We start from the raw sequence: 23,571 nt of genomic DNA on the forward strand, positions 1-23,571 counted from the left end.
TTCAAAGCAAACATTTCCAGGTTTGGGGATTATGTGCAAGGGTTCAGGTAAGCCAGAAGAGAGAGCTTGACATGAGACCTGGGCATGGTTATTTTAGAAGTGGTGGAAAAGGTTTCTCTCCTTCTGAGGCAGGAATAAAGCTGTTGGGATAACGCAAAATCAAATGGGAAGCTGCTATTCTAGAAGAGCTCAGTGCCTCTCTAACCACGAAAAGTTATGAAACCCAAAGAGAATATTTTTGGACAGGCTCAACTGTTTGTCAGACAGGGAGTTTCTCTGGAGAACAATTTTCCAAAAGGTATTCAATTAGTTGCCTTAATTTTTGCTTGTAGCTGTTTCGTTAAATTCGGTTTCTACTTTGTTGGCACAGAGAAGTTCTCCAGCTTTATAAGGAGAAAAAAAATGTGGCCCCCCTGAATTGGGCCAGACAAATTATAGTACAATGTATAACTTCTTGAAGAATGGGTAAACTTTTGTTGTGTGAACTCTGGATTCAGCTTTAAAACATTATGTTCTACGCTGCTATCAACAACAGCATAATTTTTCTGGACTGCAGTAGCTTATTGGCTGGCACGTGATTATTTCCATTAAGTATCCTTCAGTGACAGCCTAAGAATGTAAGTCTCTTTGAACGATTACTGAGTTTGCCCTTTGGCCTATTTAAGTGTGGTGGGTTTTTTTGTTTGTGTGTGGTTTGTTTTTGTGTTTGTTTGGGTTTTTTTGGTTTTTTTTTGGTTTTTTTTAAGGTTTTAAATCCCTTTCCCCCCTCTGCTGCTTGATCCAGTAAGTTCCTACTGTGAAGAGCTGCTATGCTTTATTTGAATATGTGCCTCCGGGTGGTTTGCAGAATAGATCTTGATGTTGCTTGGTTCCTTCAAACTGCCCATAACAATGCAGCGTTAATGATGAGGTTACAACAGCTTGTTAGGGAAGAAGTTAATGGTGAAATCTTTTTGCTTGGAATTTTAAGAAATTGTATGGTTTAGAGCAAGATGGAATTAACTTATCCTACAAATGAAGGATATTGGATTGATCTGTTCCCAACAGGACTTACAAATCTAATAATATTCATGAAGCAAGGTTTCTTTCCATTACTACTGAAGGATCTTACGTGATTTAAACATTACTTTTTCAACTAAAATGTCTTTTCATTATGGTTTTCAAAGAGTCAATGAACAGAGTCAATGAACGTAAAACATCAGTGAAGAATAATGTGGTATTGGCGCTGTATCTTAGGAATGAAAATTTACTTAATTTAGAAAGAATTATCAAGGTTGTGCATCTTATGTACATATCATTATTAGTTGCTTTATTTATGGTACTGCTTTTAATACCATTGTATCAATAAATTTGAAAAGTTAACTGAGTGAAGTGTATTTATAGTTCATTTTGCTTTTATGTGCAAACCACTGATTTTTATAACTGGTAGCTCATTCACCGTTGCAGAAATTAATCTTCAGCCATTATGACAAGTTTCCCTGTTTTCCATAATGATTTTAATTATTCTGTTGATTGTTTTTTTAAATCTTTTAGATAGATGGCATAATTTCTTGCCTCCACAGTAGAATACATGAGGAAGTTGCATGATTGTGTTCTTTAGATATGATAAATGATGCTTTAAAAAAGTCAAATTGAATATCCTGACATCATTAGGGACCCTGGAAAAAGTTACACATCTCTTCATAGTGCTGTTGCTAGGATTTTGGGGATATTTCTAAGCCATTTTCCAGTATTTACCTAATCTTAGTTAACTTACTGTCATGGTTATTTATATAACAAGTGTGCCTGTTGCATACTGGTACTGAGGCTGAAATCGCAGGACTGATGGAAAGTCCCTAGGAATAAAAGAACCAGCAAAGTTCTGTTGCATACAGGGCCTTCATGAAGGAAGGTTACAGTTTCTTTGTCTTAGGTGTCTCAGTCTGTATAATGTTTGGAAAGCATTTCAACGTATTTAGTGGTCAGGATTCCCATGTACAGAGTGGTGGCATTACTTGTTATTCTTAGGGCTTGTATGGAGGTTGATTATGGTCAAAGGTCATAAAGATTGCTAGTGAAGATATGCATGTAGGTATTCTGATGTGGTTGGAGAGAATCTTTTAAATCGTATGATCATATAACATTTTTGGGTACATACATGCCATTCACATGTCACTTAATTAAAAACCCATGTCCTGAATTCCTTAGGTTCTGTGTTTGTGTTGTGCAGTGTCCAAAGAAATAAAAATATTAGTAAATACTGCAGTCTGTTAAATGGGAATGGAAGTTTTTTCTCATGTAGCGGTGTCTTGTTTTGTTTGTGTTAGGGGTTAAGACTTCTAGCCTAACTTCTGCATAAAAAGACCTATTGGAATATGGATTGTAATAACATGTTTGAAAATAATCCCCCTGCAAACAGCTATAGAGTTTACTACTAACCTTTTCTTTTCTCTTTTCAGATCTTTTTGGATCCCTGTCTAATTGATCCATGTTTCCGAACTCTTCCTTGTAACCTTCGCAAGCGGCCAAAATGAAGTTGAAGCATAACATCAACCCTGTTCTTCTACAGTTTATAAACTTTATAATCTTGGTGTACTCCTTTGTAACGTACATTCCGTGGTACATATTTTCAGGGTCAAGGCAGGCTATAGCAAAAGCCAAGCAGGTTAAAGCTAAACCTGTGAATAACAAGCCTGGGGCTGCGTACAGATCTGTTAACAGTCTACATTGCTTAGCTTCAGTTTTATATCCTGGGTGTGATACACTCGACAAAGTTTTTAAATATGCTAAAACTAAATTTAAGGACAAAAAACTCTTGGGAACACGTGAAATCCTAAAAGAGGAAGATGAAATCCAGCCATCAGGAAAAGTTTTTAAGAAGGTAAGTCTTTTTGCTGTCTGCCTTCAAGAATTTTTTCAAAGTGTGTTTACTTTCTTTTGCAACACTTCTAGTCCAGTAAAGCAAATCAGGGGAAAAAATAAGTTTCTCTACTTAGATTAAGTAGTTGTGAAAAGAGTTAAATTATCTAATTCCCAGTCTTCCATTATTTAGCATTTAAAACAAATCTAACCCTTGGTTTTGCATTCTCGAGTAGATACCTTTTTTTTGTGGTTTCAGCCAAAGAAAAAACACAAATGTGTTTTAGGTATTTGTTTTTTATATTCAGCTGATGATGTAACTGGCTTTAAAGTTTTCCTTTTAGGTGAATTTAAAAAAAAAAGTCTCCCTTTGTTTTATGCTGAACTATAATCAGATAAATATAGAAAAATTGCTAGATGCCTATACTCAGATGTGCCTTTCCAGTAAACTTAATTGTAACTTAAGGATTTACTGTTTTGCCCAGTGAATTCAGAGCTTAAATGAAATTTTTGTTTGGAAAAGGATTGCACAGACTTTAATTGGAAGGGGGGTTTTTTTTTTGGTTAAACTTTTTCTTTCAATCTCCTTCATGGTGAACTACTACTCTGCTAATCAGTAATCATGGTGTGTATGCGAGATGTAATTTCAATATAAAACTCTAGTGTTTCAAGTGACTGACTTTTTATAGTCTTTTAAGTTCAGGCCTGTCTTGTCAGTTGCTGCTTTGTATTTAGGCATTTAAAAATGCATTTTTGCCTGAAGAAGCAAGTCAAGGTACCGTTAACAGGATATGTGTATATGTGTGGAAATGTGTTAAAGGTCTGCACTTCTGTATTAGAAGTTGCTAACTACACGTTATAAAGACAACTTTTAATTAAGATTAGTTTTCCTGCAGAAGAAAAATTTCTTCATATGATAAAGGATTCCTTAAATACTGCTAGTTTTAATTCTGATACAGGAGTATAATGTTTAAAGTAGAATTTGGTTAGTATCATAATACATGGCAAAGTTTAGTTCTGTTAAAATCTTTATATAAACTTTAATTGTTAGTGAAACTTCCTCCCAGCTATGGAGTTGATTTTTCAGTATGAAGGAAATGCTGGGAGAAATGGGTATATATAATCTTTCTTGATGCATGTTTTACTGCCTCTTTGCCCTGTAAAGAAACAGAAGATTCGCGTTGTACAAAGTGGGCTTCTGAGCACAAATGAGAATTTTGGCTGCCTGTGATCTGTGATCTGTTTTTTTTTAAACGTAATTAGTAATATAAGGCTTAAGAACTTAGGAGTTTTAGCCTTTTCCATTATGCAAGCAAAGTGTTCTAAATATTGTAAAGCTGAAGAATGTTCGTGTTGACCTACTTAAATTACTTGTTTCTAAGTATTTAGATTTAGAAATTACCTAAGTTAGGTAATTTTGTCTAAGCTTGACACAACGGTTCATTATGGTCATTTGGCATACTTGCCCTCATGTTACTTTGTTCTAAGTTGTGGCATTATCACATAAGTCTACTTTCAAATTTTTTTTTCCGTTAACGAATACAGTGTTTCTTAATACCTTATAACATGTTTTAGCAAGTGAGGAAAATTTCACAAGATACCTTGTTGATTCTAAATGTCAGGGTTCTTTTCCTTTTATTTTTGTCTTTCATACCATGCATCTTTTTATTGCCTGGTTCCCTTTAGTAAAGGCAACTTGTTGAGGTTTATTTGGTGCAGCTTTTTGAAAAGGTGCATGACAGTTTTAATTCTTAGATACAATGCGTGTAATTTCTATACCTTACAGGAGTTGCAAAACTTGTTCGTTATTTTTTCCCTTTCAGAAATTGAACACAGTGTTGGGAATGATCGATGCATTTTTCTGAGGTCATCTGCAAGTCAGGGCAGATCTGAATGTAGATCACGGGTCTGTGTACTGAGTTGCATTACTTATTAGAAGATGGCTGTCTGCAAATTGCAATAGGCTAGATTAGCCTAATTAATGATTCATTAATGGATCAAATATATATCTCAAAAAAGTAAAATATTAAGTTTCTGATCCTTAGGAGAACTAAGTGTGCTCACACTTATAGCTAAAATTATTTAAAGCTAGATATTAAACATCTTTAAGATCAGATACTACGTTAATTTATTCTGAGAACAATGATACCTGAGATAATCTGTAATTTCTTGAATTTTTATGATACGATATTGTTCAAAAGATTGTTTATTCCTGTGTAGTTGCCAAAGTAGCAGAAATTGATGGATGTTAATAAAATACAAATACTTGCTTCTGCTCACTTTGTTGCATTTTATTATATTTCAGATGCAGTTAGTTTTTCTGTTTCCTTGTGTAGTGTCCTTTAATACATGGATTGGAAAGCATACCTAATACTAATTTCATAAAATATGTATTTAAGGCTGGATAAAATAATGTTGAAATTACTTCAGAGATTAAGATGTAATTAATTGGAAAAATTAATTAATTTAAGCAGAGCTTAAATTTTATGATGCCCAAAAGATGAACTTTATTCTGCTGGTTGATTATTTTATGTCACCTTAGTTATAGGTGTTACGGTCATGTGCTTGCTTTTATATATGTTGGTATGTGGGTTTTGCTTTGTGTGTGTTCTTTTGTCCTTTTTTTGGGGGGGGGGGTTGTTTGGGGGGTCGTTCCTTTGTTTTGTTCTGTTTTGAAAAGGGTTTGTAACCAAGAACAAAATTAATGGAAACATAATAAATAAGTCATAGTGGGGAAAAGTAAACACGATTTTGGTAGGGGAAACTGATGCATCTAAAGCCTGTGAGACTTACATGAAACAGTAAGCACATGGGCAGGCACTTGGGAATTCAGAATGTTACTCACTGTAGCTGATACTGGAACTTACTGTGAAGTAGCGGGAAAGTTCTTGCCATGCCAAGTCATTGAGCAGTAAAAGAGTAGCTTATGATGTTGAAAAACGTAGGGTGCTATGTAAATAAAATTTTAGGGTGGGGTTTTTCAGAAGTGTTCAGCTGCAATCCATGTTTTCATGTGGAAAAAGGCCAAAAATGGACATTTCAAATAAACTCTTTTGTATTATTTTTAATATACTTTCTACAAGAAAATGTATTTAATTTGTGATCACTGGTTTCCAAATTGTAGTCAAGGTTCTTCAAGCCTTTTAAGCTACGTTTAGGAAGACCTTGAAAGGTAACTGAGGTCAGGTCGTTTAATGACTCTACCTGTGCCTGCAGCTTTTTTGAGAACATTTTATGACACCTTCACACTAAAAATTTGAATATGGTTGCCCTAAAATCCAGATTAAAGAAATGTTCACTGTGCAGCAAGTATTTAGTCTCTATACTTTGATGGACTTCCAAATATTAATACGGTACTGATATTTAATAATATTTTCCAATGCGTTAAATAGATAACAAATGTTTTTTAATAACTTGCAGTTTAAGTATGTTTAAAAGCTGGTGCACTAGAGGGCAGTATTTTTCTATTTAAGGTAGTATTTCCAAGTAAACATGCAGAGCTGCTGTCTTTTCTGATACAGTGGTTGGTTTTATGTATCTGTTTAATCAATTCTCAATAGTCTTGACTTCTTGGGCCCTTCTCTTGCAAACTCTTGGATGGTTACTTTCTTTATATGTGTAAGTAGTTATCAGCAGAAATAAGTTCAGAAGTTGTAAAATTAAACGTGTGAACGTTTAAAAGATTATGGCACTTAATGTCAGTCTTAACAGCTGTTTACAGTAGAAACTGTACATTGGAAAATATTAGCGAAAGTTACTGAGGGAAGGGCCAAGAAGGGAGATGGGTTTGGAGACACACTTAAATATAAGGAAGGATGAGAGAAACCATAACCTGCTTTGTGTCCTGCAAAAGAAGCATATAGGGAAATGCAGAAGAAAGGGACATACAGATGGGGCAGTATATTAATATGTTGTAGGAATAGAGAAGAAACACTGGACATGAGGAGGAAGGGAACATGGGAATTTAAATATATTGAAGACAGTAGGAAAAGTAAAATTTAAAACAGCTGCATTGAAAAAGGTCTTATCTGTTTTCACGTCAGTGTTCTTCAGAAATATAACTATATTTCTAGATATAGAAAAATAACTATAACTAACAGTGTTATACTTCCTTTCTGTGGATTTTCTAACCTTTTAACAAAGGGAGGACCAATAAGGCCTTCTTTCACTACTTTATATCAAACGTGTTTAAGCAATGAGGATAAATTATTTAAGAGAATTTAAAAAAGGGAAAAAAAAGCAGAATCACAAGTGTTATTCAGAAAGATCCATTTTTGACCCTTTAATGATTTATTATTCCAACTTTAGTGAGTTGTGTAGTGAATGGTGGGAATTACCAAAACCTGTTCATTTATGGGTTGGCAAACTTATCAGAAACAGTAACAAGAATCTGCTTGTATTTCTTGGCCTAATTGTTTGAGAGCAGTATCCTTGAGGCTATGCTGCAGGTAGAGTATAGTGGTGGAAAAGGTGTTGCCAGATTCACTGCTATAAATTGTTTTCAACTGATGAGCTTGTCGCGTATTTCCAAGTCTGCCAAAAATACTCAGTTTGGGGGAAAAATGTCCCAAAATGGAATTAAAATTCCAAATTACTGAAATTTGGATGGACAGGAAGAGGTGCAATGTTTTCTTTGGAAGCAGTAAAAGTTTTCCACACCGGAAATATCTTGGTGTGTTGAAACCGAAAGGAACTCCCAGGTCTTTCTCCTTGGGGGGCTGTAGCTGCGAGCGCTGGTAGTGGTGTGAGCCCTCTGCCTTGTGGTGCTGCAAATGTGGTCGGGCAGCAATTCTGCTGTGATTCTCTCACCAGTTACAGCAGAGAAATTCAATGTGATCTTTCTTCTTCAGTAAGGTTTTTGGCTCTGAAACAGCCTGTTTGCCAATGAAGCTGAGTTTCTGTGAATAAAACAGGAAAACCTGAGCAGTTATTTGTGTGAGAAATGTTTATTTTCTGGTGAAATTGCTAACTATTGCTATTGTTGGCAAGTATTGTTTTTTTTGTTTTTTTAAATGGTATTTTCTCATGAAACATTTATGAAATTTCCAAGCAGCTGCACATATACCTGTCCTGAGTTAAGAAAGGTTTGTCCTGCTAAACAAGTAGGTTAATGAGCAATGTGTAGCAAGGCTGTAGTGGGTATAACTCAGTTACCCAACAGTAAACTGCAGTAGTTTGTAGAAGTGTTTTGATAAAAGAAATCTATTGGTATTTATTTTTCTATTAGAGGTTGAGAGAGATTTTAAAATTCATTTTATTAAAGTAGTGGATGTGGAAATACAGACTCATTAGACATGTAGTGACATGCCAAAAAGTTGTTAGATTTTACAGCCCACAAGTTTGAAATTTAGTTAAAGTTAATAAATGAAATGCGGAAAACAGAATGGGGGAGGAAGAGGTTTGCTTTTCTAGCTTTTTTTCTTTTTTTAGTGTTTGCTTGCATTTATTACTAATGCTATGTAGTCAAAGAAAATGTCTGAAATACTTGACTAATAAAAATTGTATGTTTCAAAATTGTCAAGGTGCTTGTATAACTAGAAGGGTAAGATATAATAATTTAGAGTCTGGATTTTCAGTGTAAAACATGTTCATACTACATCTGTATATGAAAATATCTAGGATATCCTCAGAGAAATATCCTGTTACTCAGTGAGAAAATAGTACTGCAAATGTGCACAGAGAAATCTATGATAGATAGTGACCTGTAAATTCAAATCCGATTTTACTGTGCATCAGCTTTCCCATATAGAAGAAAAGTGAGATTGCTTAATGTTTTCCACATGACGTTTCAGTACTAAGATTTGCCAGTAATTTCCAGTCTAGTCTTCTGTCCCACCTTTGTTTAACAGTAAAAAAAGGAAAGAGGAGTAATCTTTTTGTCCCCCTGATATTTGTTTCGGAACAAACAAAGGGAAAGGGATTTCACAATTTCTGATGGAGGAGCCATTGATATACTGCTTTCTGGACTCGTTTTTCTATTTTTTTGGTTTTGTTTCTTTTAAATAAGAATGAACACCTAAATATCGTATTTGTGTAGGAGGCTTGTAGCCCAAATATCCAAGAAGGCAAATATAGAGAATATATTGTACTAGCTAGTGCTTGTCACCCTTCGCTTAAAATAAAACAAACCTTTGTAAAAACTAAAGGCGTACGGGTCTGATAACCACAGCCTTTCAGAGGGCTTCTGAAGCTATGAAATATGGTGGGAATGCTTTCCTAATGTGAAAATAGAAACTGAGGTGATAACATGCATGGAGATATTGCAGTATTTGTGTTGGAACTTCCACAGTCCCTGTAGTTTTTGGCAAGAATATTACTCATTATCTTGAGTAAACTGCTGTTACAATTCAAGTAAATATTCCTTCAAACATCTGGAGTTTCTTCACGTGGATGAAGATGTAGTGGGATGTGTTTAAGGATTTTCGTTTTCTAAATTGAGTTTATTATTCTTATTAGGTCATCCTTGGCAAGTACACCTGGCTTTCATATGAAGATGTATACATTAAAGCTGTTAATTTTGGAAATGGCTTAGCAGTATTGGGTCAGCAACCAAAGACTAACATTGCTATCTTTTGTGAGACTAGAGCTGAGTGGATGATTGCAGCACAGGCCTGCTTTATGTGCAACTACCAGCGTAAGTATGCGTCTTTCCTAAAATTTTTATGTCTTTGGATCTTGCAAAACAATCTGAAAACAAACCTTTTTCTTACTTTACTTTAAATACGAAGAAAACTTTATATAGAGTTTATATAGAACATCTAAAATTACAAGTAAAAAATACTGCATAATGTAGAGACCGTGCACTTTGTAGTGTTTTGCTTTATTGAATAGAGAAAGCTGTATCTGTTTGCAGATGGGGTATGGTTTCAGTAAGTATAGCTTGCTCAGTGAATTTGTGAGAGGTTTATTTTGTTTTAATCTCAAATCAGTACAGATTCCCAAGTTTCTAAAACCAAACAAAAATCACATATGTGAATTCATTGACTCAATTTCAGGAGCTGATGTCAAACCTTCATCTGTGCCTGTAAGTTTTGCTTTAACAGGATATTTTGTCAGTTCTTCAGTTTTGATTTTGGTTAGAGTTTATTGTATTGTTATCTCTAAAAAGTGAAAAGGAGCGAGTAAGTCCTGACCTTATTTTGGGGAGCTCTTTCAAATTAAAAACTTGCTTAGTAAACTGTAAGTCATTCCTTAACTCAAGCCTTAGGCTAGGCTGATACAGTTTTTATATTTTTATATTTTTCTTTCTTCTCTCTGCCTCTTGACTTTCTCATAGTCTATTGCATGTCATTTAATACATCCTAATTTAACCCAAGTGCTGATTTGAGATTGTGCTCAAGGACAAGCTTGTTGGGTCCTAGTTATTACTTCAGAAACCTTAAGACTGTGTTTAGTTTTGGTGAGCTATTTGAAGTCAGTCTCATTCATAGTATCTGTTTTAATCCTACACTAACTGGATCCTTAACCCTGTCAGTGGACTGAGACTAGGTTCTCCGACCTGGATGATGCTCCTCATTTTCTCATGGAGTGTCCATAAGAGAAGTGGTTTTCGGGCTTTTCTGTCCAGCGACTGTCCCATTCTGTAACTTCTAGTTACTTATCCTTTAGTCTTCTGCTATTTTATTGTGGAGATCACAAAGTGTGCTGGGGCAGAGCTGAGTCTGCTCAAGGAGGAGAAGGTGCTTTCTTGGCAGGATGTGTACACTGGGCAGTTGCCGGCTGTGTTGGAGGTGCCTTTGAGGAGTGGCAGAACAGGACAGACTGGCTGGAGGTGTCCTTGCACAGCTTCACTTCACAGCACAGGGCAGAGACAGATGCAAAGCCAAGTCTGCTCCCCTTTCACTCGAGTCGTGTAGAGGGCAGCAACTGTGTTCAAGGTACATCTCTGCCACGGTGGAAAATCTGCTGTATAGCCTAACCTAGTCTGAGCCTAGGCACAAGGATATGTGCAGGAGCTCTATGCCTGTTTTTCTTCCTGAGAAACCTATTGAGTGCTGAGCTCAACTTGGTATAGGAATTGTTTTCAAATGTCTGTTTCATCATCACTCCTTAGTATGTCATTCACCTAACTGTAAGCCCAGCCTGGCTGTGTTGTGTGATGTTCTCAGGGGGACATTTCTCATTTTCCCACAGGGAAAATGTGGGAAGCTGCTAGAAGCTGCTGTTCCTCACAGGGTTTGGCCTCTTCTCTCCCATGCCACATTTACCCTTCTTTGATAAGAGATGGGTTGTAAAAGCCAGATGTGCAGAAATTCCTGATTTACTACCTACCTACACTAAAGATGTATATCAATTAGGCTTTTTTTTCAGATTCTGGAAGCTAGCCTAACAAAATTGTATCTTAAATGGTCTCTCTCTGCTCAAAGCATGAGTCTGTTTCAGTTTGAGAAGCCATACATTCATGAGTATGTAGCAGTTTTCATTTAAGTAAGTCTTTACTGCGGGTCTGTGTGGTTATTTTGTGTATACCCTTACGCTGTATTATTCTCTCAGTTTTAAGGGTGGAGTTGGTTACACCATGTACTGCCCTAGCCCATACCATTTCAAAATCAGCCTGCTTGCCTTGTGTGATATCTGGCTTTGCAGACGAGGAGAGAGTACGTGTTGTATACTGTGACTTCAGCAAAGCCTTTGACATTCTCCTGTAGGACCTCTACAGCCAAACTATTCAAATAAAGACTGGATAAGTAGATGATAAGGTGGGTGGAAAAATTCATTGGACCATTGGCTGAAAGGATTGTGGTCAGCAGGATGAAGTTAGTTGCCAGCCCTTGGGGATTGAGTCCAATACTGTTTAATGTCTTGAAGTCTTGGATGATAGGACAGGAGGTCTCAGCCTGTAGCAAGCTGGGGGCAGCAGCCAGTACACTGAAGGGCGGGGCTGATGTACAGAGGGGCCCGTCAGCTGGAAAAGTGGGCTGTCTGGAACCTCGTGGAGTTCAATGAAGGCAGTTACAAGTTGTTCTGTGTGTGTGCTGGAATACCACATGCACCAGTATAGGCTGGGGGACAACTGGATAGAGAGCAGCTTTGCAGAAAATGACCTGGGGGGTCCTCATGGACAATGAGTATGCCATGCTGCCTTCCAGTGAAGGCCAGCAGCATCCTGGGTGGTAGCAGCATGAGTGTAGCAGGTAGGTCCAGGGAAGTGAACCTTCTCTTCCTTCTGGACGCTGGTGAGGCCGCATCTAGAGTACTGTGTCCAGTTTGGGGCTTCCCAGTAGGAAAAGACGACATTGACATACTGGAGTGAGTCCAGTGGAGGGCTGCCAAGATGCTGATGAAGGCATTGGAGAACGTGACATACGAGGAGAGGCTGATAGAGCAGGGTCTATTCAGCATTAAGACGAGTGAGTTGAGATCTTGTTGCTGTCTAAAACTATCTAATGGGAGCATACAGAGAAGGTGAAGCCAGACTCTGCTCAAAGGTGTGTTTTGATAAGACTGGAGGCAACAGGCACAAGTTTAAACACAGGAAAATTTGATTAGATACTAGGACAAACTTCTTCATTGAGGGTGGTTAAATACCAGAACAGGAGCCTACAATGGTGAAATCTCCATCCTTGGAGATACTTAAAACTGGACTGGCTGTGGCCCTGAGCATAATGAACTGGTTTGTGCAGGTGATCTTCCCAGGTGCCTTCCAGCCTAAATTCGGTGATTTTTTTGGTCCTTTCTTCAGTGAGTGCTGCTGACTTGCCTACCAGAGCAAACATCTGCACAGGCTGCTCTCGGATGAGGTGCCTCTGTTGCTTTTAAACTATACGTCTCATAATACACTGTGTCAGTTCTCTTATCACTTCTGGGATCTGTTAGATTCCTAGTGACTATCCTGAGAATAAAATGCAAAGGCTTGTATCAATCGCTTTTTCTTTGGAAGTGAAGTACACATACAAATCCTAGGAAGATTTTGTCATTTGAGGAAACAAAATATCTGAGATAGTGGATGGATGTTGTGTGCAGAATGGTATGCATGTGGTTTTGATTTTGTTGGATTAATGTTTTAAATTCCCTTATTGAGACATGCTTCAGCACACTGTCTGACGTATTTAGCATCTAAGCTGTATGTCATCTTACGTGAACTTGGCTGATTTGTGTGTTGGCAGATGATGATATTATCATGCAGTATTCACGGTCGGTTTGCTGAATGAATTATAAAATTCAGATGATGTTGAAGTAGTGTGGCAAGACGTTGCTAAATTACTTATATTAGCATTTTTCAGTTTACAAGTTTCACAACAGCTAACTGCTGTGGTAGTGTTGTGACATTCTTTCCGAATGTGAAATGTATTAAATCTGATGGTATGTGCCCAGAACTGATGTCAGGAGAACAGGTTCATCTGCTTCATATGTAGTGTTAGAGAGAATGCCTTTTGTACCACAGAATTAAAATGGGGAAAGTAATTTTTGTTATGGACTATTTGCACAAACAAGTGGTTTTATGATTAGAAATACTTGCTTGATTGTAAATTTTACATTGTTTGAAGCTATTTAAGTCTTGTATTTGCAGGAGGTGGAGTGGGATTGCTAGTTCAAAAATGGAAAAAAAAGTACTAACATGAAAACAGATTTTCTTCCAAATATCTCCTCTTCATCTCTGTGAAGAGCTCTTCACCAGTGTGGGCAGATAAAACATCTGAGTGTATAAGCAAATAATGTAATAAATAAGAAAGGTTATGTTTCATTTTTCAATCATGCCTTCCTGAAGCTTGAGCAGCAGTGGTTTTGTCGGAATTTATTTGGCTGAAGCCTTTAAAGGTATATTTTGCTTTTTATGTTTAATGTATGGTGGATGCTGATAACATTTTACTTACATTGAAATAAACGGCAAAAGTTCTGTTTGTTTCTTTAGGGCAAGGCTTTGTTCTTTTATATTAGCTGGCAAATTTAGTGGTGTTGAGATTTTTCTTTTTGTCAGACTTCTAGAGCAGTATTCCTAGCAGAAGTTCAGATATCAAAGACTTGCTTGTACAATTGCATGTGTAAAGATGAACACAAAAGATAATCCCTTCTCGGTATGTTGTCAAGAGAACAAGGAGAGAAGAAGAATTACCTAAACTTTCAGATTTGCCTGAAAAAGTTTTAGGTGTCAATGTGGAGAAGTGAGAATTTCACAGATCAGAGTCATTGCTCAGGTTTTTTTTTTTCTCCATGGCATCAGTACACTGTAATATAAATGGTATATCTCTCTTTCTCTTTGTCATATAGCTGTAAGTTGTCCTTGACGTACTTATTTGTAGATGAGTAATTAACTACATAAATGGTTATTTCAGAGATTATACTTTTCTTTCCGGGCGGTGTGTCGTGTTGGTTGTGCTTGTTGGCTTGCGGAAGCTGAATTTCTGCTAGATGTTTATATAACAGGGGTCACTGCAGTAAGTAGAGAGAGCTCGTGGGAACTAGTAGAGGGACTCTTCTGGACTTTGCTCCCACCAAATTAAAGAAAACACAGTGCATGTGCATTTGCCCTGCAACAGTTCTGAACTATGATGCACTGTTTTAAGAAGGAAAAAATAAGTAGAGGTCAACTATTTACTTTTCTGTGTAAGAAAACTGCTTTTGAGTTCTTCCTTAGTATGCTGCACTGGGTTAGTAACTCCCTGGACTTCAAATGTTAGAATACAACAGAGTTTGGTTTTGGTTTTTTTTTTTGTTTTTTTTTTTCCTGCAGTGAACGTAGTATAGCTGCAGCTCTAACATACAATGGCGTATCTTGTTTTAATGATTATGTTGTTTAAATATTCAGCTAAATCCAGACTAAAATACAAAAGAAATTCAGATACCTAACATGACAAAACTTCCAGCACTGATCTTGTAATTATTAATGGTTCTGTTGATTGACCTTGCAACTTTTTTGAGATGTTCCTGTTCAGCATTCTGCTTGGAAAATAGGAAATTAGTATTTTTTTTGAGAGCAACACCTCTCTTCCTTTTTGAGTTGCTTTTTTCTTCCCCGGTCTCTTCTTGTCTTTTCTCATTCAGTTCTCTTAAAAATGGCGGGAAATTAAATATGATTTTAAAATTGTTAATATGAAATAATCGCAGTTTAACACTCTTATCACTAATGAGGTGTCCTTAAATCCAGGAAATAGTGTTTCTAATAGTCAATTTCCTAACTATTTTCTTTCCTTGCTATTCTGTATTCTCATGATGTCAGTTCAATGTCTAATGATTGTGACGATTAAACCTTTATTATGTTTTAAATAGATGGGAGAATGTGATAGTCACAGGTTTATTACTGAGTGTGAGAATTAATCTGCTGATGACAGGTATTGCAATGTTATAATGTCTTATTAGCAGTCAGTTGTAAAAGGCTAGTAAGAGAGCACGTGAATTCTGAAAAGAGAAGTCGGGTAAATGAAAGCTGTTTCTTTCCTGTGTACAAGAGGACTGTTAAACAGTGTATTAAACTGAGAACAAATGCCTGCTTTTAAAATGGTAAAAGCCATGAAGGTATGAGAGTATATCTAGACGAGAATTACATAGAGTAATGTGGTTTTGGTACCTCTAGTTAGACCCTGAAAAATAGTAAACAGTCACATAGACGATGGTTGTTCTTTATTCCTTCTGGGAGTAACTGAAAATTACGCTGTATTTAAATCCATATAGTATGTATTTTCTAAACCACAAAACTATACCGCTTTATATTAGTCGACAAATATTTTCACTGTGTTGCCTAACTTAGAATAGGTTAATCTCAGCCCTTTATTGTAAACTATACTTGAAAGTGTAACATAGAGATTCACCATTTTTTTTCCTATTTTCTGTTTCAGTTGTTACTCTGTACGCTACCCTGGGAGGCCCAGCAATAGTACATGGGCTAAATGAAACGGAGGTGACCACCATCATTACTAGTAAAGAATTGATGCAAACAAAATTGAAGGTCAGAAAACTGTTCTTTGTCTATCTCTTTGCATTGTATCTGTTCATTATTGTTAAAAGGCCTAGTTCAATTGTACGGAACAATGATTTATTGCCTTTCTATAGGACAGACACTTCTTCTAGAAATAGGATTTATGTATCTGTCTTCACGTACAGAAAACCCCGTTAGTTAGCCTTCAGTGGGATTTAAGCTTCTCAATGACTCTGGAGAATAGGATGAGTAATTTCCCCTGTTGAAGAGCTGCAGTGCTGCCTGCAACAACACCTTTACAAGAAACTGCTATGGCTTCTGGGTGCATTTAGTACCTGTAAATTTAACAGTTGAAGCAAATGGGAAGAACAGAAAAATGTATAAACTGTATGTGAATAGCTAAATGTGATCATCCTCCTGATTTATTGTTGGACGTTTTCCCAGCAGAGAATGGCTCTTAAATCTAAAGATGGGTGCTCGAAGAGTTACAGCTGTTTTCCAGTGCAGGAGAAAGCTTATTAAACATTAGAACAGTCAAAAAACTTTTTTGATGTACTGACCCAGGTTGAATACACAAGTGGAACAACTAATCTGCATGAGTTTCATCATCATGTGTTTTGGGGAAACTAGACCTTTCAATAAGGGAATTGTTTTAATGGAAGACTGCGCTGTTGCTGAATTTTGAATGAGAATTTTCCAAACCTTTTTTTTTTCCTAAGTTACTAGAATGACAGTATGTATACAATGCACATTTATTTCAGCTTGCAGTAAGAGGATGAATTTCTTCTGTTAGAGATAATCATCTCTTCCGCTAGAACACTGATAAATGTTTTAGAACTCACGTTTTGATTGAAATGCTTAACTAGTGCCTGACTAATAATTCTCTGTGGTTTTGCTAGCTGTTCCTTATTTTAAATGGCATAGTAATCAAGGAGCAACATAAGAATTATTGTGAGCTCAGTGTCACCAGTTTCTCTGTGTTCTATGAGAGTGGAAAGTCAATTATCTCTACTGATCGTTGCAGTCTTATTTGTGGGCTTTTCTTGAAATAAGACCCAGATCAGTAAATGGTTGAAAAAGTATTTAGACTTGTAAGTAGAAAAATCAATCAATCCTGCAAATCTAAATGTGGAAAGTTTCAAGCTTTGCAGCTGTTTGAGCTAGACAAGTTTATCCTCTGATATTTTAAATCTTCAGGTATTTTATGTCAATGCTTTTTTTAATGTATACAGTAAATAGTTTTTATTTTATTCTTTTTTTCTTGTCGGCACAAACCTCATGTTTCATTTCTGAACACATGTTCATTTCCACAGGAAATTGTTTCTCAAGTTCCACTTCTGCGACATATTATTACAGTTGATGGCAAACCAACAACGTGGTCAGAGTTTCCCAAGGGTGTCATTGTTCACACTATGGCTTCTGTGCAAGCTATGGGGGCCAAGGCAGATACTGGTAGGTTCTCTCTTCCTTCTTTTGGATCATCTAATTTGTTGTCCTACTTTGACCCTGTTAAGTAAACTTGGGGAAATTGCAGATCTCAAAAAAAAATTATCCAGTGATTAACCTTTTATCATCTGCTTTTTCTTTAAATAAGATCTGTGGGGTTTTTGGTTTGGTTGTGGTTGGATTTTGGAGTGTGGGTTTTTGTTTGTTTTGTTTTTCAACAGAGTAAAAAGCTTTTAATAAAAACTGTCTTTTCCACAAACAAGTGTCACATGCTGAAGAATGATTTTAGGATAAGTGTTTAGGCCAAGATAGAGAAACTTAGAAAGCATTCTTATGATGAGACATATTAAAACCAGGTTATTCAGAGCATGCAGGGAGAATTGTCATGTGTTTTACAGCAAAAGAGATCAGTAATTTGCTACCATTAAGTTTTGTTAAATTCACAAATAGCAAAATGTAAAATAGCCATTTAAATCTGATAGAACTTCATCACTTTTATTGCATTTCCGAAAGTATCAATCTACTATGTAAATTTCTCGAACTCTGTTTCCAATCTATGTAACATTTTTAGAATTAGAACTCAGAACTTCAGAAGGTGTTTTAATTTTAACTATTACCATAACAAATTTTTATTCTTGGCTCTGAAGAGCTGCTAAACCTAGTATCTTAAGATTTAATTATATTCAGTAGTTGCTTTTTTCTGTTCTTATTCTTTGTGTTTTCAGAATCTTTTAACCACTGAAGGCACATGAATGTTGGATTGAATTTTGTTTTAGGAGTGGGGGGGTGGTTAATGCATCTGCTGTTGATGTTCAGGGGAATGGCAGGTTTGCTCCCAACATCGTGACCTCTCAGTTTCTTTAAAAGATGGTTTTCCCTTTTTGATGTACCAGTTTTACGTACTATTAAAACTGTTTCAGACAACACCGACAGAAGAAATTATGGCTATAATTCATTAGCTCCTTGAGGTTTGTTACTATGTGCTGTGTAAAAAGGTGTCTAATCCTTCTTTCTTCAGTCTTTTAAATATCACATACTATACACTATAATAAAGGAACATTATCTTTGTTAAGTTAACCATTCATAAATTGTGGAATACTACAATGAATTGTTTATGGTCAAGCATGTTCAATTAATGTTATATTAAGTACATGAGCTGCTGCTTATGTTTTTTTTCCTCTGTGTTGTTCATTGTGCAGGATGGACAGGATTCAGTGAGTGGGAAATTATTAAATACGCTTTCACTCTTCTCATTCAGTGTGTATGTTGTCCTGCATGTATTGTGCATTATGCAGTTTTTCCTCTGAATAAACACAATTGGTTTTGTATTTTCTTGCTCTCTGCAAGTATTTAAAAAACACTTTAATACTATTAAAGCTATTGAACTTCCTTTAAATATTTATAGAAATTGGACCTCATGTTGGCTCAGCAGTGCCTTGCTGCAGGTGTTGCAAATGAGGCAGTGTGGTGTTTCCCCCGGCCAGGGAGTGCTTGAGAACATAGCTTTGCAAATGAGGGTTGAGCCTGCAGCAGCCTGGGACCAGTGCAGCGTACCTTCCTAAGGATTTGAAGCTCAGTGGTATTTTGGAGAAGGCAAAGTTCTGCCAATTTTTCTGTCCTCTGCAGGAATATGGGAAACGTAATAGAAAAAGCGTTGTCGTGGTAAACTAGGACAATCATTTAAAGTATTGCTCAGCTAATACAAAGAAGTTTCTACTCTTTGTGAAGGCACTTAAGCTTGACCACAGTCTTTTTAACCAAAAGCAAAATGTAATAGCAATAGTCATGTGGTGTTACATTGGAATGACTGCTGAAATGTGTCAGTGTATCGGATCTCCCAGTCTGATAGGCCCTCCACACATTATATGTTCTCTTTTTTCAAAACAAATTACAGGAAACAAACAGCAGGCCAGGCCTGTGCCCTCGGATATCGCGGTGATCATGTACACAAGTGGATCCACAGGAGTTCCCAAAGGAGTTATGATCTCCCATTGCAACATAATTGCTGGGATAACTGGAATGGCTGAGAGGATTCCAAATCTGGGGTACGTACCAACAGTTACTTACTAGAAAATAAAAAAGTCATGTAGTTGCATGTAATTTTAGATGAATTACTATGTAAAATATTAACTGTTTTATATTGCTTTGTCTGTGACACATCATACTATGCACTGATGTCTGAGCATCTTCCAGTACTACATTAAATGACATGACTACTTCATGTGCTGTTTGTTCTCTCGTCTTCTGTATGTGGGCAAGACCGGGACACAAAAGCCTGTGAGGCCGCCTTGCACTAGAGTGGTTGAAAGCTTCCCTAAGCAGTACTTCCTTTGGTTAGTGTTAAATTCTGTGGTTTCTTTCTGTTTGGTGCAGTTTTTAATCTTGTCCACAGAGTTGCCTTTGCAACCGTAACACACAGTTAATTGTCTTGGGATGAGTAAACATCACACTTTGTTCATGCCTTAAACCTACAGTATGTAGTATGCAACTTTTGAAACAAACCCTGTATTATTTGAAATATGTTCTCAAGCTCAAAGGCGTTTTTCCACCCTCTCTAGTTCTGCAGTAAGCTCTGTGTAAATTTAGCTTAATGACTCATCTGAGGACTCTAATGGTACAACATAAACCATTCTTTTAAAAATTCTTTACAGGGAAAAAGACATCTATATTGGCTATTTGCCTCTTGCCCACGTTCTGGAGCTGAGTGCTGAACTTGTGTGTCTGTCTCATGGATGCCGCATTGGTTATTCTTCGCCTCAGACATTAGCTGACCAGGTATGTTGTAGATGTAAGCCCTTGTGGTTAAAAAAAGAAAAAAAAAAAGAAAAAAATACTCATATCAGATCTTTGTAATACTACTTAAGAAATATTACAACAAATCTTCTTTTCTACAATTCATGAAACGGGGAGTTAGTGGTTATGACTGGTACTCTGGAATAGTTTTAATTGTTAAAATATAATTTAAATTAAAATGATTGTTTGAAAGATGTGCTATGTCATTTTGTTTCTCATATTAAAAATCTTGAATGTGTCTGCTAGTAAACTTTTTCTTCACTTTAGTCCTCTAAAATAAAGAAAGGAAGCAAAGGTGATGTTACTACGCTTAAGCCAACCCTAATGGCAGCTGTCCCGGTAAGTAACTGAAGGATAAATAATTTAAAAAATTATTTTAAAAATGTAATTCAGAATTCAAATTTTTAACAACAAAATTAATTCAATGATCATTTAAATTAAAAAGGTAGAACCTTTGAGGTTAAGCTAGCTTAAAATAGTATTTTTGGTATTCATTTGTGTGTTGGGGGTAAACATTCAACATATGAGTGTCAATATTTTTCAAAGTTTAAATAGCTATGGGTATTAGATTGATAAACAATAGATGACTAATTAAAATGGCATAGTAAATGAATGGAATAAAGATAGTTGGCAGCAGGTAGCTTGGGATTAACTAGTACTCCTGCTCAGATGTTTGCTTTCCTTGTTTCTGTGAACATCTTGCTATCTCTTAGCACTGGAAGAGGAAGCAGCCTGGGAGTGGGTTGTCATCAGAAACATACTAGAATGTCTAGATCATATTTCCTTTTTGTTGCACTGAATTTAGGATTTCTGTTTCTTTGAGTTAAAGTTAATTTTTCTACGTAACTAGGAAATTATGGATCGGATCTACAAAAATGTCATGAATAAAGTGAATGAAATGACTAGTTTCCAGCGGAATCTGTTTATTTTGGCCTACAACTACAAAATGGAACAGATTTCCAAAGGTTACACTACCCCGCTCTGCGATAGGTAATTTTAATTTTATTTTTAGTGGCACCAAAAAAATGCTTATCAAAGTCTTACCACATGAGCAGTATCTGATTTTTTTTTGTGCTTTTCTTTGTTTTAATGTTGACAATTTGAACATGAACAAGTCTGTAATTAAGTGTAAATTGAAACAACAATTCAGTAGTTTGTGTGATGGTTTTAAATATTTACTGGTATACTTAAAGTGAGTGTTATAACTCGAAACTGATTGGACATTTATATTCATTGCATTATTTTCATCAGGACTTTAATAATGGATTTATACAATTCTTGGGTAAGATGGGAAGTCTATTCGTATAGATAACTGTAGACTTCACATTTTCACAGAAGTGAATCATAGAATATCTCAAGTTGGAAGGAACTCATAAGGATCATTGAGTCCAGCTCCCAACTTCAGTGAGACTAAAGGATAATATAATTGCAAAATTTATACAGCTTATTTAAATTATTTTTGAAGGGAAAATTGCAGAACTTAGTGTCTTACTAAATCTACCTTCTCAAAACATTTAACCCATTTTCAAATTAGAATGTGGAAACAAGCTTAGAAATTTGTGCCTGTGTTTTTTTTAAAACTTAAATGTGTTTCTTCAAAGTTTTCCTTGAATGCCATAAAAGTTTATTTGAAGATGGTGGAAACTTTTAGTTCAGATACAACATTAGGTACTCTCTTGTTTTGTTTTTACACAACAAATACATACTCTTATCTTTGCATTTTAGCCTTATTTTCCGGAAAGTACGAATGCTGCTAGGTGGAAAAATTCGCATCCTGCTTTGTGGAGGAGCTCCACTCTCTGCAGCAACTCAGCGGTTTATGAACATTTGTTTCTGTTGCCCTGTAGGACAGGGGTATGGACTAACTGAATCAGCTGGAGCTGGAACAATCACGGAAGGTTGGTGTTGGTACATCCCACTGAGTGCTGTGATCCGTGCTGAGCGCTGTGTGTGTATCACCTTTGACAGTATATTTATTTGGTGTATGCTACCAAACATAACTGGTGAATCCTGGGAATTACTTGTAATCATAAATGTATAAAACAGTAGGAGTACTAATTTTGACACATTGTGCTAAAGCTGGTGACCTACATATAAAATGAATATTCTCATTTGTGTTGGAGAAACCTGTAATAGTGTGAATGGGATCTTGGCATTATTGCACTTACTGGTTGAACGGAATAAATTATTTCTAATTTTGGTGAGTGTTTTGAGATGTTAGGAAAATAAAAAATGGAATGTAAAAGCCTGCACCAGAGTTTAATTTTATATAATAGAACTTAATGGTTTCAGTTGCCTTTTAGTCCTGACATTTCACTCCTATTCAGTGGTGGCAGAAACAGTCAGAGCTGCTATTTTTTTGGCAATGGCGTTATCTACCTGGGAATCATATGAGTAGTATCTAAGGTTCATTGCTAGATTATGCTGGATTGTAGAACATTACGTTCTTTGGGGATCCACAAAGATCCAAGAGGTCTTTGGAAGTAGCTTCTTCGGTAGCTTGGAAAAAAAATAAAAATAGTGGAGCTGTAATACAAATGATCTAGTCTCCAGTGATGCTCTTTTGGAAAGGTGTCTAGATGCAGGAGTGTTTGGGACTGAGACTTTAGGAAAGTGAATCAAAATACAGAATCCCTGAATTGTTACGAAATATTGCTACTTATTTCAGAGTCCAGCAAACGCTATTATAAGTTCTTGTGCTGCTTGTGAAGCGTGATCCGTATGGACAAGTTATTATCAAAGCTGTGTTGATATGACTGGAGGTACCTGTAAATACAGCCATCTATTGTCTTTGCAGGATAAGGATTTTATCTGCATTACCTTGATAGATCCATTGGTTTTCTTGAAAGTTCTGTTCTGTGAATTAAAGTTCAGAAATAAATAGCAGTTAATTTTCACTAAATAAGATGCATGACAACAAAGATTTTTCTAATCAGTTTTGGTAAAATTTTTTTCTGAAAAATGCTCTTTTTTAAATTCTAGTTTGGGACTACACTACGGGGAGAGTGGGAGCACCTTTGGTCTGTTGTGAAATCAAGTTGTTGAACTGGGAAGAAGGTGAGAATTTCTGTACGTGATTAAATTATAGTGTGTTTGTAAGAACTTTTATGTAGCTATTTTTCTATTGGGCTTTGCTCAGTAGTAGTAATTAGAAGACTATTTCTTGGCTTTTTAAATTTCAAATGCCACTTTTACCTATGAAAGTTTGATCTTGGGAGAGAAAAAAGGTAAAATAAATTCCTCGGTGCTTTTTAAACTTACAAATATCTAGACAGAAGCTATCAATGCGAGTGGCATTTTGACTAGGTTGTATCATGACTCTCTTTGGCTATACTATTTCTTTTATTCCAGTCACTGTAATTGTATATGCATATTGTGTAAATGTATACAGCATTGTACCTCTTTCTGATTTAGATCAGTATTCTTGCAGTACGGGGTGCAGGTCTTGTATGTTGTGTCTTAAAGGTGCTGGATTCAGGAGACATCAGCTGAAGTGTATGCATGGCACCTTCTCTTGCCGTTAAGAAATTATTTTAAAATAGTCTTCATAATATTATTATTATTATTAATAAAATCATTAAAAATTGGCATATGGAATGGAAGCTTAATGGGTGCTATATAAAATAGATTTAATGAAGTTT

At 36.1% G+C, this 23,571-nt stretch overlaps 1 protein-coding gene across 7 annotated transcripts in view; it reads left to right on the plus strand.

The window, feature by feature from the left end:
- The window catches only part of ACSL3 (acyl-CoA synthetase long chain family member 3), a 55,098-nt gene that overhangs the window by 18,045 nt on the left and 13,482 nt on the right, over nucleotides 1–23,571 (plus strand). For all 7 annotated transcript variants that reach the window (XR_008237395.1, XM_052802913.1, XM_052802911.1 and 4 more), the window contains 10 exons: nucleotides 2,439–2,860; nucleotides 9,295–9,472; nucleotides 15,612–15,721; nucleotides 17,005–17,143; nucleotides 19,032–19,182; nucleotides 19,789–19,912; nucleotides 20,198–20,269; nucleotides 20,781–20,920; nucleotides 21,656–21,828; nucleotides 22,913–22,987. Coding sequence is in view for 6 of the 7 variants with exons in the window: in XM_052802913.1 (XP_052658873.1) it covers nucleotides 2,510–2,860; nucleotides 9,295–9,472; nucleotides 15,612–15,721; nucleotides 17,005–17,143; nucleotides 19,032–19,182; nucleotides 19,789–19,912; nucleotides 20,198–20,269; nucleotides 20,781–20,920; nucleotides 21,656–21,828; nucleotides 22,913–22,987 (1,513 nt within the window). In the remaining variant the exon portion in view is untranslated. The remainder of the gene's footprint in view (nucleotides 1–2,438; nucleotides 2,861–9,294; nucleotides 9,473–15,611; nucleotides 15,722–17,004; nucleotides 17,144–19,031; nucleotides 19,183–19,788; nucleotides 19,913–20,197; nucleotides 20,270–20,780; nucleotides 20,921–21,655; nucleotides 21,829–22,912; nucleotides 22,988–23,571) is intronic.

The sequence above is a fragment of the Harpia harpyja genome, chromosome 12 (genome assembly GCF_026419915.1).
Source record: "Harpia harpyja isolate bHarHar1 chromosome 12, bHarHar1 primary haplotype, whole genome shotgun sequence".
Classification (NCBI taxonomy): domain Eukaryota; kingdom Metazoa; phylum Chordata; class Aves; order Accipitriformes; family Accipitridae; genus Harpia; species Harpia harpyja.